Source organism: Hipposideros armiger, unplaced genomic scaffold, assembly GCF_001890085.2.
Source record: "Hipposideros armiger isolate ML-2016 unplaced genomic scaffold, ASM189008v1 scaffold_120, whole genome shotgun sequence".
NCBI classification, from domain to species: domain Eukaryota; kingdom Metazoa; phylum Chordata; class Mammalia; order Chiroptera; family Hipposideridae; genus Hipposideros; species Hipposideros armiger.
In genome coordinates this window covers 714,766-732,811 of record NW_017731470.1, presented here as the reverse complement: position 1 = coordinate 732,811, position 18,046 = coordinate 714,766, and the positions used below count along the sequence as shown (strand labels likewise).

Sequence of the window (18,046 nt, the reverse complement as noted above, 5' to 3'; positions counted from 1 at the left end):
GTCTTCTTCTATAATAAATTTTTATAGTTTTGTCCATATTATAAGCATTACTTTATGGTCAAACTAGTCACCTGTAGATACAATCATGCTCACTGTCTATTAATGGATCTTGTGCTGCCTTTTGCACAAATATTGTACAACTTACAGAAAGCAAATGATGTATCCCAATCCCCACTTTGTAGATTCTTTTATTTAAATTATGTAGGAATTTATGTTTATTGAGTGCCCTCTTTCTGCTCGAAACCTATATGTTTTATGTATGTGCTATATGTTTTATGTATGTTCTCAAATGTTGACCTCATGACCGCTCTGGGAGGTAGGTATCACTCTCATTTTGTATGTGAGGAAATTGAGGCTCAGAAAAATTAAATTAACTACTGAACGTTAAGCAGCAAGTGATGCCGAAGGATTTGAATTCTGCTCTGACTCCAAAGTCCACATGTTTTAGTCTACCACATTGCTTCCTTAAAAGGGAAAAAATTACTGCAGAATAAGTCAGCCCTGGGTATCCTAGAATTTAAAGCATTTCAGACAATCGATTCAAAGATATATCACTGCTTAGATGACTAAGACAAGGCAATCATGCATCTTCAAGCCATATTGGCTAAAACTTCAAGTTTTTCTAATAATCTCTTTGGCTTAACTGAAAAAAAAAAGCAAGCCCATCATGGACTGTTTCTCAGAGAAAAGCTCCTTGTTTAGTCATTACTCAGTTTAAACATTACTCAAATCTTTGTCCGTTACATTGCCATGGAGGCAGAACTGTCTTCTCCCTTCCCCGACAGGATGTTCAGAAGTGCCTCTGCTTTCTCTCCTGCCCTAGAATGGACAGTAAGCAATAGCTGAGAATGTGTTTGGAAATGTGTGTGCGGTGTGAGCCACGTGCATGCAGGAGGCACCAACCCACCTTGCTCCCGCAGAGCCTGGGAAAGCCCAGCAAACTTTCAGGGCCTGACACGGAGGCCCAGAGCCATCCTCACCAGCCAGAATGAGGGCTTTGGTGGCATAGATGCAAGGGAGATAAGTGATGCTCATTTTGTTTTTAGGAGCTGTTTCTGTCACAGGAATTTCTGAAAGAACTGCAATCAAAAGATACATTATCTTCTACTGTAGAATATAAAGGACTAAACAGAAAAGTAGGCTGTAGCTAAGGCAGAGCTGCCATTTGAACAACACATTGAAGGGCTAGTCCTTTTACCCAACCTTGCAAATAAGTGCAGCTATTAACCAATCTGTTTTAAAAAGAGATGTAAACATGAGTTTGATTTCCTAATGTAAAATCACCAGCATTTCTTCACTATATTCTTCCCCGTATGTTCTCCACATTCTCACCCACATGTGGATAGCTATCTGCCAAGCTTCTTGTAATTTAAGATGAGAGAACTTGCATCTCTTAAAAGCCTATCACGTACCAGACAAAGTGCTTGGTGCTTTTTGTATGCAATCTCTTTTAGTTTCCACAACTATATGGTAAAGATATCATTGGTAATACTTTTATAGATGTTCAGTAACTTCCCTGAGGTCACAGAGTAAGTTAGTGACAGAATCAAGATTGGGGCCCATTTTAGTCTCCAAAGTTTATCTGCATTCTATTATGCTGTACCCCAGAGGACAGCTTTAGAAACAGTAGAGCCCACATAGATGTGCTCATGAATTTCTAGGAAGTGCTCACTGGTAATGCCAGCCTCTGACACAAGTCTGAATGCTACTGGAAGGGCTAGGTCTTCTTATATCCCAAGTACCCAGCACAACCTCTGGCTCATAGTAGATGTTCAATCAATATTTGTGGGCAGTTGGACAATGTGTCAGCTAAGTTCCAAGATACATTTGAAAACCATGTCTGACCATTACTTGGAATACCACTAGAGTGTCACTTTTGATTTTGATTTTATGATATAGAGTGTGCATAAAGGAAAAGGGGCTTTGCCTTCAGACATGGGAGGCATTAAGAAATCAGTGAGATTCTGACTACAAATCTTAATAAAATGGATATGGGGAGACTATGTAAACATACAAAGGTGTTTCGGGGAAACAAGTGTAGTGTTAGTTTTTCTCCTCTATCTCCAGATAAATTTAGGACACTCAGTTGTCCTGTCCTGTTCTGTTGTTCTTGGTAGCTTCCAATCCTTATATGCAAGACCATATTTTGAACATGTAATGCTATGTTTTCACAACGTAAAACATTGTACCTCATTCTCTTTCATATGTGAGCTTGATAAATGTGAATCAGAAAAAATATTAGGACTCAGGGGAAAGGTAGAGCTGAATGGTGGCCCTCTTTCCCTCACTTGGCACTAACTGGCAAGTGATGTCTTTATGGACAGGGCTATTTCTGCAGCCCCTCGTGGAAGGAGTCACATGGACCACCGTGTCTGCATCTGTGCTCTTTTTCTTGAAAGTTTCCTCTCCTGAGCAGGGGATCCTCCTTTTTGTAGAATCCGACTGGATAGCTGGTAACGTGTTACCTGGTGAGAATCAGGATATTTTCATATTGTTATATTTTTAAGAAATTATCTTTATTTTAACTGTTTATCTAGACATGCCAATGGATATTTAGGCCACATTTTGAGCAAAAACTCACAAGGTTTTTTTTTTTTTCTCCAAACCTCACATGTGTGCACAAAACAACACAATTTTAAGGGTTTGCTTAAAAGAACAAAGCATAAGAAATACAGTGAAATACAAGCTCATAACCCATTTTCAAATCAGTGAGCAGATGTGCTTCTACATGAGAAAAGGTTACAAATCAAGTTTGTGTTTTGTAGAAAGTGATATCCAAAGACAGTGCTGCAGGACACACTCCAAGTCCCTTTGCGGGAAGCCTTAAGCAGGTAAAAACAGCTGGATTTTTACTCAGCCTAGCAGGGCGTGATGGGTAGGTCAGGATTTCATGAACAAGGTTCTGACTATTCATGGATGCTGTTAGAAGGAAAAAGCAGGCTTTGCCTATCAGGCCTGGCAGTGATATATAGTCTCTCTTAAGTTGATTTTAACTTTACCTTTGCTTACTGAAAATAGCCCTTTGATTCTTTTCTTCTCAAGCAATGAAAGAATTAAACTCGATAAGTTAGCTATTGGTGGCCCATGGACCAGGGGAAGAAGGATGTGAAGATAGAGTCCACGGGTGATCCACCAGCTATATCTTAACTAGTAACTGGACTCCTTCTATTAAAATATTGCAAGAGAGTCACTAGTAGGCAAGAAATAAAAAAGTTTTCACATTCTCTCTCTCTTTTTTGCCAAAAAATGAGGAACTCAAGAAATCTCCAGGTGGTTGAAAGGAGGACAAAAATTCACCTAGTTTATGCATCATGTCTCATGTCACTTCAGATTTTTATTGTACTAGTAGCTGCTTCATAGGCTTAACTATCAGATATTTGATAGTTTTCTCTGTGGGCTCTTCAAGACCTAATTGTAACATAAACACTTTTACCCTATAAACTTGGAACTCCTAAAAAATGCCCCCAATATTATTTAAGTTATGATATAAATATAATTTAAACAAAGTCCATTTCCTAACGTCAAGGTAGAGCTAAAATAGTATTTTCTTTCTTATTTCTACACTATCGTCCCCGGGTATTGCTTTCCTTGATATGATCTCATGTATTTTAAAAAGAGACTACTCAAAAGCCATCTCTGCATCACTAAACCAAAGTAAATGAGGTTTGGAAGCAGGCATACATTCAACGTATTCTCTTTTGGGGCCTTACCAAGCTGAGAACTTCATAGTATTAAAGCAATGAAGAATCATGTCAATTCATAGGTATTACAGAAAAAAAATAAAGTTAGTGTTAAGTTTTCACAACTTCCCTTCTTACCCCTACCAACAATTTCAACTTATCATCCACCCATTTCATGAGGTTTTCACACTTTCTTTAGTACTATCTGACAGTCTCTCCAACTTTAATTAAAAAATATGACCAACTTTACAAAATTTCCCCTAAACCTTAACTCGGCAAGCCTCAGTCTCTCTACACGAACTTGTTACAATCCAGTCAAGTTTAGAACATTTCATTCGTATGTTAGGAGGGAAAACAACAACAACAACAAAAAAAACCAGTTGCACTTAGGAAATGAGAGTTAGCTGCCATTCTATCAGCTTGTGAAGCAGCTTGATAGTGGCAGAAATGAACATATCATCATTCTTCCACTACCAAATTGCTTAAGGTAAAAAATAAAGGGGCATTGCCAATTTTCATCTAACATTTGTTATGCTAGAACTTCTAAAGGAAAGGTTCAATGCACAAAGTTTAGCCAACTAGAGAAGAATGCTGTAACAAATTGAATTTACGGCCAAGTGTCTGCAGAAAAAATGGCAACCAAGTCCCAAGGCGACTCTGCCAGCTAGAGCCATAGTTAAGCACAATGTCCTGCCAGGAAGGTAAACTCTGTCAGAAAACTGAAATATTTTCTTTACTTAAATAATGTTAACTTCAGCTAAACAGTTGGGTGGGTAGTTCACATGAAATTAAGGAAAAAGAAAAATCCAGTTACTATTAACCCCAAAGCAATGCATGCCCACCATAAACCAAAGGTGCTTTGGTACTGTAGCCATATGGACGAAAGTGTAGTTGGGGAGCAGGGATTTCCCTGACGGTTGGATGACAGGGTCATAGAAGGTTTGTGAGACCTGCTATGTCTCCTGTGAGGTTGACACACCGCCATGTTCCATGACAAGAGTCACATAGACACAAGCTTATCAGTGGGCTTGTGGAAACAGAATGTGCAACATCTCTGCGTTGAAAAGTGACTTCAGGCTTGCGGAAGGGTCTCATGAATCTGAGGAAACGGTGCTTGGTGCCATAGATGAAGCACTATGGTCTCAAGCGGAATGCATGTGAAGTTTCCGAAATATTTCCTCAAAGACTTTATTCAGTTTTGGTTTGTGACTTAGCTGGAAAGCATAAAGATGGACATGGGAAGGCAGTTCAGAAGAACATCTGTGAGGATTTAAGTTGGGCAGCTTTCAGAAGATGAAAGATGTTTAAAGTTAAGGCCTTTATCTGCAAACAATAGTATATTAATAAACTCTATACCATATTTACAAATGCATTCTCTTGTATTAAAAACTAACATTATTCTGTTCACAGTGCCATTGTTTATACAGGTAGCAATCCCATAATACTCATGTATTTTGGCATGGGAATCAGTAGCGCTTGGTATTTACAGAAAATGTACATGTGTGAATATAAACATGTCACTGAAAATGAGTTATTGGTAATAGACAGATTGGCTACTGGTGCAAAGGAATGAACTGTACAGCACCTTCCCCTCGGATCAGATAGGAAACGTAGTTTCTTAAATTGAGAAGATGCCAGATCTCTTACCTAAAGTGGCATAAAGTCAGTAAGAAAACAATGAACCCCCTGTTCAAGTTTGGGTACACTGAATAATCTTAGTCCAAAGTTTTAGATCCATTGTCTAGTGCATAAAATATAAAAGTTAAAAAGATTTATTATTATTTTGAAATAATTATTATTAAAATAGAAGGTACTTTCTCTCACGTTCTCATTGTGCTCTTGCACTTAAGACCAATATCCTTGGAGTTCCAAATATGCTGGTGTTTTTGTCATGCAGATCAGCAGTCAGATGGCAAATGCTAAAATGCTCTGGGCGTTGGAACTGCTGCCTGTCACAATGTGACCCAGGGCCCCTGGGGGACATGGCAGAAGCACCACTTTCTTACTCACTCCTCCGTCTTCTCCTTGAGGGGCAGGCTTGCCCCTGGAATCAGCTCCCCTGTTACTGAATGGAGTTGCTCATTTCGGCAGCTAATGCTGAGGTGACGAATGGCTTCTATACACTTGGAAAAAGGAGGGGAGGCAGATAAGAAGTAGGAGGGTGACATTCCAAAGAGCCCCAGGACAAAACCCAGACCATGGCTGGGTTTATCAGCAAGGACTTCTCAGAGCTTCTACCCTCTCAGGAGGCCTCTACCCAAAGAGGGTCTCATTCTCTCAGTGTGCAGAGCAGGGGGCGGTCCTGGCTGGCTCTAGGGGGCGACGCTTTCAGTCACAGTCTGCTGCTCCTCATTCTCAGTCCCGGGGTCTGTGTGGTCTGGGCTGCCACCATCACTGCCACCGCTGCTGCTTCTGTGCTGCTTGGGCAACAGGCTCTTCCACTGGGCTTTGTTACGTGCAAGATGGCTCAGCATGTTCTCAGACAGGGCGCTGTTTCCGGTGAAACGGGCCCATTCCCTGAAGAGTGGCTCCACAATATAGGTCATGAAACCTAAAACAGGCAAGGCCAAACCCATCACCATAAGGGCAGGAAAACCTTCTTCTTCCTTCCTCACAAACACGATTGGGGCCCACTACATACTCAATCCAGGGATACGAAGGCAAACAAGATGGGGTCCCTACCCTCAGCTGAGGAGCATAAGATGTGTCACCTTGGGCTTGGCACTTAGCCTCTGTGTGCCTCAGTTTGCTCATTTGTAAAAAGAGCTTAAGAAGGGTACCAAACCCATAGGGTTGTTATGACAATGAAATGACTTAACACATGTAAAATGCCTAGAAAGCTCCTGGCACGTACTAAACACTCAATAAATAGTGGCTATTATTATTTGTAGAGGGAGAAAGACATATAAAGAAACGATTAAAAGAAAGTCTGTGCTAGAAATAAAGAGGAGGCAGGAAAGGGAAAATGGTATCAGGAAGGGGCACATTATTAGTTTAGCCCACCTGAAGAATTCATACATTTAGCCTGTAGGATATTTTTTTCAGGATTGGTGTTTCATAGTTTTGTCTTACTTTCAATTATGTGAAACAATTAAGTGTAGGTAAATAAAAGTTCATCTTCAGCACAGATTTTTGCCTGCGTAAAAGCCGTGTTTTAATGACTAGGTAAGATTGTTTGATGTTAGACTTCTTTGTTTGAATGTCTGTTCTTTTAATTATTTTGGACTTGTTGCTTTCTAATCATGTTTCACTGCTAATGTGCATTTCATATTGAACATGATTAGTAAAGATAATTTTCAGTCTAGGCTGGCATTATTGGAATTATCACAAACTTGGACATACTTAGGTTTTATTGTATTTCTTTGAAAAGTATGTGTGGAGAGGAAAGACAAGTGTTTTTCAGCATAACAAAATCTTCCACCAACTTGTCCTGTATGTGTGCGGGCATGTGAATTATAGGCTTGATTTGATTATCGTTTTATTGGACAAACAGCAGATACTTGGCCTTTGAGGATGCTATAGAGATGGGGAAAGGATGAAGCAACGCACAATGTTATTGTGCATTTCTGCATTATCTCATGTGAGATATAATTTAAATATTATGAGACTATTTTAGATAATCTGCACCTGAGGAAAGTTAAACCTATGACTTTATGTCTGTATTTTAATAAGTTTATGTAGGGAGTCATCAAGTAAGGATTTCATTCTTGAATTTTCTTCACCTCCTTCACAATCTCCATATCTAATTTCTAATATCTTTCAACTCAAGAGCGATGAGATATTAGATATTTAAAACAATAGTTTCTAAAGCTATGCTATTTTAACGTTTAAGGTGTGAATATTTATCACGATTATTACCTTAAATATAAAAAAAGTTACAAATCCAACATTTTAAAATCCAATACTGAAAAACCAACTCATTTTCTTCCTGAAGTTGCTCTGGAATTATACCTTTGTATTTCTACTTGTTGTATATAAAAACCTCTTATAGTAGATAGGCAAGTCATTTTAATGTCTGAATAGACACCATGAGGCCATTTTTCAAATGAAGGAAGGCTTCTGCATGATCAGATCTGGGAACCTGTTTCATCCGTGCACAGTGAGTTGGGCCAACCTGGATTGCCTTTACCAAGATATTGTCTTCCTGGAAAGGGTGAGGATGGGGCAAGGGAGAGATGGTGGCCTCAGAGTAAACAAGGAATGAAGGAAAGCCTCTTTCTCTTCACCTTTCTGTAGAGTTCCCTAATCAGAGATTTATTCAAGTTAATATCTTCTTTTTAAAATAGGGAGTTTCATGGAAAGAGGGGAGGAAGGCGGGGTAGGATGATGTGGGGTGGGAGAAGATATGAAATCCCAGTTCCACCTGGGTGACTATGAATTACTGGAACAGAAAATCAGATCTACACCTGAGATGGCTCTCAGGAAATTCTCATTGTGGATTGATTGGGACAGGAAAAAAGGAGAGGGGACATTTTTAGTCCCAGGGGAATCGGGACAGAGGAAGTTGCTGCGTTACTTAGGACCCACTAGAAAAATCTCTCTCCAGCAGGAAGCCTGCAGCTCCCCTCGGACTCTGTTAATCTGTTTAGGTTTTCTGTGGTCATCCTGACTCAGCCCTCGCACCTCACCTCCCAGCCCAGAGCCTACAGACCTGGGAGACGGGGAGCCGTGGCAGAGAAAGATTTGTGTTCTAAGGGCTGGGCAACAATCACCTTCTCTTTCTCTCTATTATTGGTGTGCTGGTGGAGCGTCCATGGGCTTTTTCTAGTCACTCAGTCCCCATCCCATTTTAAAAACATGTATCTATGGTAACCACAGTTTCCTGAGCTGAAAATCAGGACACGCGATCTGACAAAATAAGTGTGTTCTCATAACAACAGGATAGAATCTCTGAAATCAGGTCTGTCTTGCAAACCCAGGTTGTGGGCTTAACAATGTGAATGTTTTTCTTTGGCAGTTCAAAACGTCTTCAAAGGTGCCTGACAAATTTCTTTCTCACCAGAGCTTAACAAATTGGGTAGGATTTTGGTTAGGCCTATTCCTTTTACACCACATCTGCAGACCCTCCGCTACCAAAGCAACCTGACAGATGGGAGCTGAACAGGGAGGCCCGGCAGCATTTCTGTTGCTGTTGCTCCCCCTCCAACCTCCCCAGCAAGTCTGTAGCTTCATCTGCCCTGGATTCTTCCTGGGTTCAGTTTTATAACACACTTCCCCTTTCCCGTTTTTGGGTGGGGGAGTCAGTTTAATTGTAAAAACAACAGCACAATATTAAGGGAAATTTGGAAAAATGAGGACAACCAATAATCTTAGAATGCCAACATACCTATTTTAATGTTGGTGTGTTCCATTCAAATCTTTGTAACTAGGTTAATTTTGTCCCTGTTTCCTTAGGATGACTTTATGACCCTTTTGTGGGACTGCGGGTTAGATTTGGCCCGCAGTGATTGTGAGCATACCATTCTAACTTGCTCTGGTTTTCTTAATTTTCAGCCTATCTTTTTGGGTGCCCCTTTCCCTTCCAAGGTCAAGGCATTGAGCTTTGAGCCTTCCAGAGGTCTGAGGCATGTGAATGCATTAAGCTGTCTGAGCTTTGTGGGAACTAGTGAAACACATAACTGGGTACATGTCAAGACCATAGCTTATAGGTAAAAGATTTAAAGTTCTGAGTTTGGTTTTAATTAGAGGGAAGTGCAAGGAAAAGAAAGACTTGTGTTAAATGTGGATGGAATTGGTAGAGTGTTTAAGGAGTGATAGAAATTCTTACTGGGTCAAATATATTTCCCCACCTAAGATGCCTAAAATTTCTATAGCTTGATTTGCTTAATGATGTAATGCATAACTTAATTAAAGAAATAATTATTTTAGATGCATTAATATCAGAGTTTAACAGTTTGCTGCAACTGACACTTGAGAGTGTGGTCCTAAGAGAATGAGACCAAAATTAAGTTTTTTTTTAGCTGAGCCATCCTGCCACCTGTTGGCAGGTCAGCGGCAACTCAGGCCGGGACTCAAACGGTTGTTGCTCAGAGCTTGCATTCTTGAGTGAGCTCTTAACCAACTGAGCCACTCAGCCAGCCCACTGAAATTAAGTTTTGAAGAAGAGTAGAGAAGCATGGGACCCCAGATCACAAGGTATAGTGTGGTTTACAGGGCATGGGTCTGGAGTCTGGACCCTTGGGATTGTGTGTTGAGGGTAAAGGGTAGTGACTCAAACCGGAAGGATCCTAAAGGCCAATTCCTTCCCTTGACGCCCTAAAGAGAGTGTGAGCTAATCCCCTCTTCAGCAGCAAATAGTAGATTCTTATTACTTTCCTTCTGCTCTACTTGGTTTTGATTTGATTCTGAACTACCAACTTAATACAGGCTAGTTAAGAGTCTATAACAAAGTCTTTACCCTATTTTTCATAAATTTTCAATTGTAAATTACCTGGTAGATTATACTCATGATTAGAGTATTTATTTGGACTCAACCATTTACAGGGACATTGATTAAACTCCCAGCTCGGATCTTTCAAAAGCTATGTGTAGATCTCCTTTTCTTTGTGATTCTTTGTGATTCTTTGGCAGAGGTGCCAAAACTATTCCTTTAAAATTAAAATTGAATTCAACTCACCAATTTGTATGCTAGGGATTGAATCTTTCTGTTGATTACAAAGAGGACTGATTTCCAGTTCAAATTTCTGTTCAAGGTCACCTAAGAAGAAAGAAGAAGAAACACATTGGTAATCTAGAACTTATAAAATGAGCGTTGATAGTTTTACTGATCTAGTTGGAAGAAGTTATTCTGGAAATTACTGTTTCCTGCCTTGTTATCATTAGGAACTCTTTAGCATTGATTTGCTCTGGTAGCTTCCATGAAAATTTAAAATATCAGAGTGTCAATGACCATTTCTAACAGGCTCATTGTAAATACCAGGGGTGCCAAAAAAATGTATACAAGTGGACACTTTGGTCCACGTGGCTCAAGCAGTAGTTTGCCATAATCAGAAGTGTCTGGATGCTGATGGTAACCACTTTGAGCACCTATTATAATTGCAGAAGTCAAACATGACTTGTATTCATCTTTTGTTATCGGTATATATTGAGTATTACAATTTTAATAGTTTTTTCATTTCTTAAAATGTGCATACATTTTTTTTGGTACCCTCTGTAGTTGTGATCTAAGACTAAAATAAACTTTTGAACATGATCTATAAAAACAAGAATACAACTAATGGGCAATTTCCTAACATGAAATGGAAGTTCTGGCTTTAAGTTAAGGTTAAGAAAACAGATTTTATGCTTCTCCTCTTCTTTTCACTCTTCCTGACCCAAGTCTGGTTTCACCTGAACAACCAGGAATAATAATTAGTAGGTAGGAAATGGGGGAGAGGGACTAGAAGATCTCATTTGAAGAGCACCTCAGTGCAGCTACAAAATTAATCAGAAATAAGGGTCTGATATCTTTCATTCTGACTCCTTAGAATTTTACCTAATGTAACTAAAGGTTAAGAAAGGTATAAAGGTCAGAATGATATTTCTTTTTAATGCCTTTGTCAGCTAGAAGACCAAAGGAGAAATGTATAATGTAAGGCTTTATCAAAACACTTTATTGATTCTTCCTGAGGGTGAAAAATTGTGGGTAAAGTCTACATTGGAAAAACAATCAATTATCTAGTTAACCAGTAGATAAGCTGATCCTCAGAAACATTAGCTGGGTTCACAGTTATGAATGTACTCCTCTAAACTAGAGGAGATAAAAATTTAACATTTATAATGGGCCTACTGTGTGCCAGGCACTATTCTAAGCATTTTACCTATGTTAATTAATTTAATCCTCATAACAACCTCATTATAATCCCCATTTTACAGGTAAGGAAATTGAGATAAAGGGAAGGGAAGCATGTTGACCCAAGGTTACACTGTTAGTAAAGAGGGGAGCCTGGATTCCAACCTAGGAAGTTTGGCACCAGTGTCTGCACATAACCACTGAGCTCAGAGATACCACATTTCCATCATTTTCTCTAAGACTGTAGCCATGCCTTCCATGGTCTCTTGTGCCCCAGTGATTCTCAAGAATGATGTGAGGAATTAATTCTGGCTTCACCTGAGGAGTTCAGGTAAGCCAGATGATAATAGCCTTCTGACGGCAGGGAATGACACGTTTAATATTAAAATGAATTCTTTGAAAGCCAGTTCTAGTCCTCATCTCCATATTTCTGTTAGTAGTGGTTTTTCAGTCAATCTTGACACTTTTGAAGAATTATCTTTGATTTCCCCCTTTCCTTCATCTTCCATATTGAGGCATCAAATATTGTTTATTCCTCTCTTGGAATATCTTTTTTTCCCCCTACTTTCCCTCTGCCTGACTGTAGTCTGGTTTCTTAATAAATCATTCCTAGTTTTTTATTCTTAGCTAGTTTTCCTCCTTCAGTGTTTCTTCTACTTTCGTTATATATGTTCCCCTGATTATACTTCCCAAGATGACTCTCATTGTCATGTTCTCTGTTTCAGCCTGTGTGCAGGGACCTCCACACATCCTCTGACTCTCACTTTCTATGGACCAAGTCGGTCTATGAGGCAAGGGTATGGTCCCACCTCGGTGCCTTTGTCCATTTCTACTCCTTTCTATGTAGACCAACATTGTCCAGTTGGATTTTCTGCTATGATGGAAATGTTTCCTGAGCTGCCCACTATAGTAGCCCTTTGAAATACAACTAATAAAACTGAGGAACTCAATTTTTAACTTAATGTCATTTTAATTAATTTAAATTTAACTAGTCACATGTGCCTTGTGGCTATCCCGTTGGAAAATACAGTACACTACACATCCTTCAATCCCCAGCTCAGATTCTACCTTCCTTAGCACTAGATCTTCTCCTGTGACCTCTACCATTAGAGGTCTTCCCATTAGATCATTTACTCATTTACTTATTGAATATATATTTACAAAGCACTATACGTTTCTGACACTTTGTTAATCAGTGTAGAGAATATGAAGAGGAAAACTGCATAGTTTCTTTTCTCCAGGAACTTTACTGCTAAGTACTGTGAGGTTATGAAACATAAACTATAATTCTTTGTATCCTTTATGACACCCCCAATGGGGCTTGGTATATAAGGAAAATCACAGTTTTACTGAGGATTCGACAATGCTGGTAGCAGATGTTCAATAAAAACTTCTGAGAATCTTGGTTGATTGTGAGAATACCAATCTGTAATTACAACAGGACAGTGATTCTACTTCCTTAAGGCATTGAGAGGAGTGGGGCTGGATGACGTGTAGAATCCTACTCTTTGTTCTTAGAATTTAACATTGTTTTCCTAATTTATGGGATCTCATCTGCCTTTCCCCCCTCTGTCCTCAACCTGTGGGTTTTCCTTTGCTCAACATCACGAATCATTAAAAATACTTTGGTGAGAACTGTTAGCAGTTTGTGGAAGCACAAATCCTGAACTGAAAGTGGGAATAAGGTTAATCAAAATGATACAAGTTGTGATTACAGAATTTTAAAAATATTAATTAAGCATGGAGGACAGGCAGTTTGGATGACCAGTCTGGTCTTCTCCTCTTAAATAGGCTGAACTTCTGCTAGACCATAATGACATTAAGTAACAAGGACCCAACATTAGCTCTGTATTCTTCTTTGTCTGCCAGGAGACATGCAAGAGCAAAGTGCATGGAAGCTCACCTTTAGTGAGCAGAGTTACAAATGTTCTAGGTTGTTCCATCTTATAATGCTGCACATGCATATATTACAAAGACAACAACCTGTTTTTGCAAAGAGATCTTACAGATTTTTCTTGGTTGATTCCATTTACTCCACTTAATCAGTTAACAACTTTGATTCACCAACTGTGTGGACCTTGCTATCTGCCCAAGTGACATGGGCCCTGAGTGGCTCATAATCTAAATAAGGGTACAACATAAGCAAATGAAGGGGTTAAACTGCTGTCAGTGCCAACAGGAGCACAGAACTGAGTCAAAACCAAGAGGGACAAAGTAGAATCTCTTCTCTGTCCCGTTGTCTGATTTCTGAGGATGAATTAGTTATTCTGGAAATGACTAACTCTCCTCCCACTGTGCTATTTCAATATTTTCTATATTACATAGTCAATAAAGTATCTTATCTAATCTAAAACCTCCGTGCTCCAATTTCATCCAATGTTCCTTTGTTTTTTTTTCTCTCAGTGGAGATTTTATATCATAGGCAACTAGAATTGATCTTTTGACTTCTAACCACTCACATTCGATTGAAGTGAAATTACGCAGAGTTGTGAAATTACGTGAGCACTTTTCCTCTGAGCACAAGCGACAGTGAGCAGAGCCTTCTGTCCCCACATGAACCCAATCCATTCCACTTTGTCTTCTGCCTTTGGGACCATCACAATGTCACTGACACATCTTTTGATGGAGGCTTCTCCAAAAGACTGACTGTTGCTACTTGACCTCTCCACAGAGCTGGTATGTGGGACACTTCAGGCTTTATTTGTTCTCAGCTTTTCAAACCTGATCCTCTCACTAAGATCAGGATCCTGTTGTGCCCGAACAAACATCCTGAGCACTGAAACCAGGCCTGAAGAAACGAGTCTGTGTTTAAAGGCCGACATCCCACCCAATGTCAGGATCCTGCTCTAATTCATTGCCTTGTTTCTGAATGAGATTAATCCTTTATAAATTATACCCTCACTTGGGGGCCATTTGTCTTTTCGCTGTATCTGTGTGAGAGGATGAACTCAGTTCTTGGTCAGCTGTGCTCTATTTCATTAGCCTTGTTTAAGAAAGTGAGGGGAAGGAATGAATACAAAAGGAGTTAAGTCCTTCCATCAGAGTGAAAAACATTGACCTCAAACAGCATTTAGCCTTTAGGCTGCACTCAGCTCATTAAAATGAAGGTCAGAGTAAAAATCAAACCGTCCCTCACATTTTTATATCCACAGGGGAAAGCCATTAAAAATATGTATATATATATATATATATATATATATATATATATCCCATTTTCACTCACTTTTATTGCACCTCATTACTACCTGCTTCCCTAGTAAGTCAATGTTATTTATTTTTAAAGTATTTCCAAAAAAGGGATGGATCGTTTGCAAGAGCGTTAAAGAGAAAGGTTAGGATAATAAGAGTTGATGAAAGAACAAATGTCATGATAGATTAGCCATTTCCCGTTTTATTAGGAGAAATGCCTACAAGGAGGAGGGCAGTGGAAAGGCAGCTGTCGGGTCACTACTAACCTTGCCTGTAGAACTCCTCACAGACCCTTTCACTCCACTGCTTGCTCATCTCCCAGATTCTGCAAGGATTGCAAATGTCAGCACACTTCAAGGCAATCTGAGAAGTGATAGGGCAGGGAGAGATTGTCAGCAGGTGATCCTTCAGCAGCAAATGTACCCCAAGCCCAAGGGGCTGTCCAACCCTCCAGCCAGTGTGGCTCATGGTACCAGGCCCATATTCACACAGGGCCTCCCTGACATGTCTCTTCAGGAAACAGCACTTCTTCACCACTACACAAAACTTCATTTAGAACTCTCACTTTATAGCAGTGAGGAGAGAAGAACCATTGGCCAAGGACACGGAGCTTTCTGAGGAGACTTGGGGTGGGCAGGCCAAAGAAAGCTGCAGTCTGAATCCCTCTGCTGCCTCACCCCTCATGAGCAGGGAGGCCGCAAGGGCCCCAGTCAGGCTCAGGTGAGATCATTTGGACCTCACTCACACATTGGCCAAATTGACCGACTCCACACATCACTGAAAGTATGTGTGTTTGCATTTATATGTGTGTGTGTGTGTGTGTGTGTGTGTGTGTGTGTGTGTAAGTGTGCTCAAACTGCCAGCCGGGGAGCCAAGTCATATCAAATCTAGGAGTGTTTTAATATTTGCAGAGCTAAATCAAGGCCTCTTGCTTGCCTCGCCCTGGCCTGTTCTGGGATGCTAGCTTTGTCAGTGATGTTGACCTTAAAAGGGTTACCTTGACTTCCCAGAGAAGTAGTTCCCCCTTAACCACCAACTGCAGAGAGACTGCTGCCCAGATGGGCTCCTGTGGTGTGCCATGCCCACCAGCAATGTCTATTTGTTTGGACCAGTGCGAGCAGGGCTGGGGGCTGGGAGAGCCTGGATAATATTAAGTTCCAAATTTGGTTGTTTCTTTATTTCCTGGTTAATCGTGGTGGTGGGGGAGGGGAGGGGGGCACCAATACAGGTTGGAGTGGGTCAGGGGCAGAAGGCCCCTCCAGGTTTTGCCCTTTAGGGATTCATTTGTATTAGCAGCTTTCCTTTTTAAATGCAAATATTCAGGCCAACTCTTTCAGCTGCTCACAATTTGGCTTGAGTCTCTAAAAATCAGACACCTGGTTGATCTTCCAGTCCTCAGGGACTAGAAGCCTCATTTGGGAAGGAAGAAGGAGGGAGATACAGCTGGGAGGAGAGTATTTCCTGGAAAGGATGGGGCACGTTGGACAGCTAGAGGGCAGCATGAAGACATGGAGAAAAAAGACTATAGTTCAGTCTGCCACGTGCAGCTCCATCTCCCTGGTTAAAATTGGTTGATGTAGATGAGTCCAGGGTCCATCCACTACTCAGCCTTTTGTGTCAAAAGGAAAGAAGGAAGACAGGAGAAAATGGTAGATAAAAAAAAAAAAAAAGTCTTGGTTTGGATACCAGGCCAGAGTTCTATCTACTTCTGGGGGACACTCCCCCTCTTGTTCTCATGTCACAAATGGCTTCTTGCCACAGAATGAAGCACAATGGATTGGAATTGATCTGATTCAATTCATTCAGTTAATATAATTTATTTATTAGTGCCTAAAAGTGGTAAGACTAGGCAAACATGTTTGAGCCTCACATAAAAATATGAGTTTACGTATTATAGTAAAAGGAAGTAAAGCAGGGTTTGATTAAATAGGTTTTAGGTAAAGGAAGGCTCCTCGTTTCTCAATTTTTTATATGTGCCATAGTTAACATAATGCACCTTTGTGTTATAGAAACAGCCTTTTAAAACTTCACAGGTGGGCCGGCCGAGTGGCGTGATGGTTAAGAACTGGCTTGGGATGCCAGGGGGCCCCGGTTCGGATCCCACATGTGAGGGCCAGTGACACTGCCCTCCACAGCTAGGATGCTGAACGACAGCTCAACCTGGAGCTGGGCTGCCATGAGTCACCGGCGACAGCGTAGGCTGCAGCCCCTGTGGCAGTGGGTTGCCATGGGCTACCATGTGTAGCCAGCAGCCAGTGTGAGCGGCCAGCGGCCGCAGTGAGCGGCCGTCCAGAGGCCAGCAACTGATGTGCCTCGCCCGGGAAGAGCACAATGATGGTGCCAACTTGGGCCAGTGAAGCAACATCCTCCACAACTAGACTGAAGAACAAAAGGACAGCAACTTGTCTGTTCCCCTTCCCCCAATTCCCCAGCACTATTCCTATCCCCCCAATTCCCCAATAAAAATCTTAAAAAAAAAAAAAACTTCACAGGTATCACAGTGGTCAATTTTACAGCAAGGCACAAAATGTGGGAGATTCCCACTCTCTGCAACTGCCCAATGGGGCTACTTTGTGGTGAAGCAGTTACCAAACAAGGAACAGTGAGATATTATCAACTTACTGACATGAAACCCAGATCTTGCTTGCTTGGAAACCACTTAAAAATTTCACGTGTCTCTAAGCTTTTAATAAAGTAGGTCACTGCTCTAACTTATACCAGGGGAGATCCTTCTTCTCAAATGTGCTGAAATGATCGATCACACACCCTTACGTGTTTTTACTCAGCAAGGATAATGGCTTTTTCTTTCTTTGTTTCTTTCTTTTTTTTTTTTGGTTGTTGTTTACCTGAAGCATAAAGTGCCTGTCGTGTACATCTTCCAGTCTTAAGTCTTTATTGTGAAGGTGAGCTTTCAGTCTGGTCAAGAATTCATTCTGCCGGTTGATGTCTGTTGCCAAGATCAAGGAGCCCAGTTGCTGTTCAATATCCTGTCTGCATCCACAAGAATGAAAGAGAAAACACACACACAAAGCAAATCCTTTTGAGGAGGGTGATAGAGTCTGCCATCATCAGGCAGCTTGTAATCTTATTTCTGCCTTTGATATTGTTTATTACACAGAGCACAAGAGTGATTCTCTCACCTACTGTCACTTCTGTCCTTGGACAGAAGGCATGCCACAAACTGTACAGAGTGATTGAAACCTCAGGTGAACAAAGTTGTAGCAGATTATACATTCCCATGGTTCCTATGGGTGGAAAAACTGAAAACCAACTAGAAATGCATGCATTAAGGTGGACACAAAAAGAATGGCAGAATAACAGGAGTTTGGGTTGTGCTTTTATAGTGTTCTAACCAGGTCAAACATGAAGATTTGCACGGGGAAAGAAAAGGGTATAATAATGGTAA

General features: G+C 40.6%; 1 protein-coding gene across 2 annotated transcripts in view; it reads right to left on the bottom strand.

Annotated features, from left to right (window-relative positions):
- Positions 1-6: 6 nt before the first annotated feature.
- Positions 7-18,046, bottom strand: part of PDE7B (phosphodiesterase 7B) — a 298,624-nt gene continuing 280,584 nt past the window's right edge. For both annotated transcript variants that reach the window (XM_019648129.1, XM_019648128.1), the window contains 4 exons: positions 17,487-17,631; positions 14,907-15,003; positions 10,297-10,377; positions 7-6,231 (listed from right to left, as the gene is read on the bottom strand). In XM_019648129.1, coding sequence (XP_019503674.1) covers positions 5,993-6,231; positions 10,297-10,377; positions 14,907-15,003; positions 17,487-17,631 — 562 coding nt within the window. In that variant the 3' untranslated portion in view covers positions 7-5,992. The remainder of the gene's footprint in view (positions 6,232-10,296; positions 10,378-14,906; positions 15,004-17,486; positions 17,632-18,046) is intronic.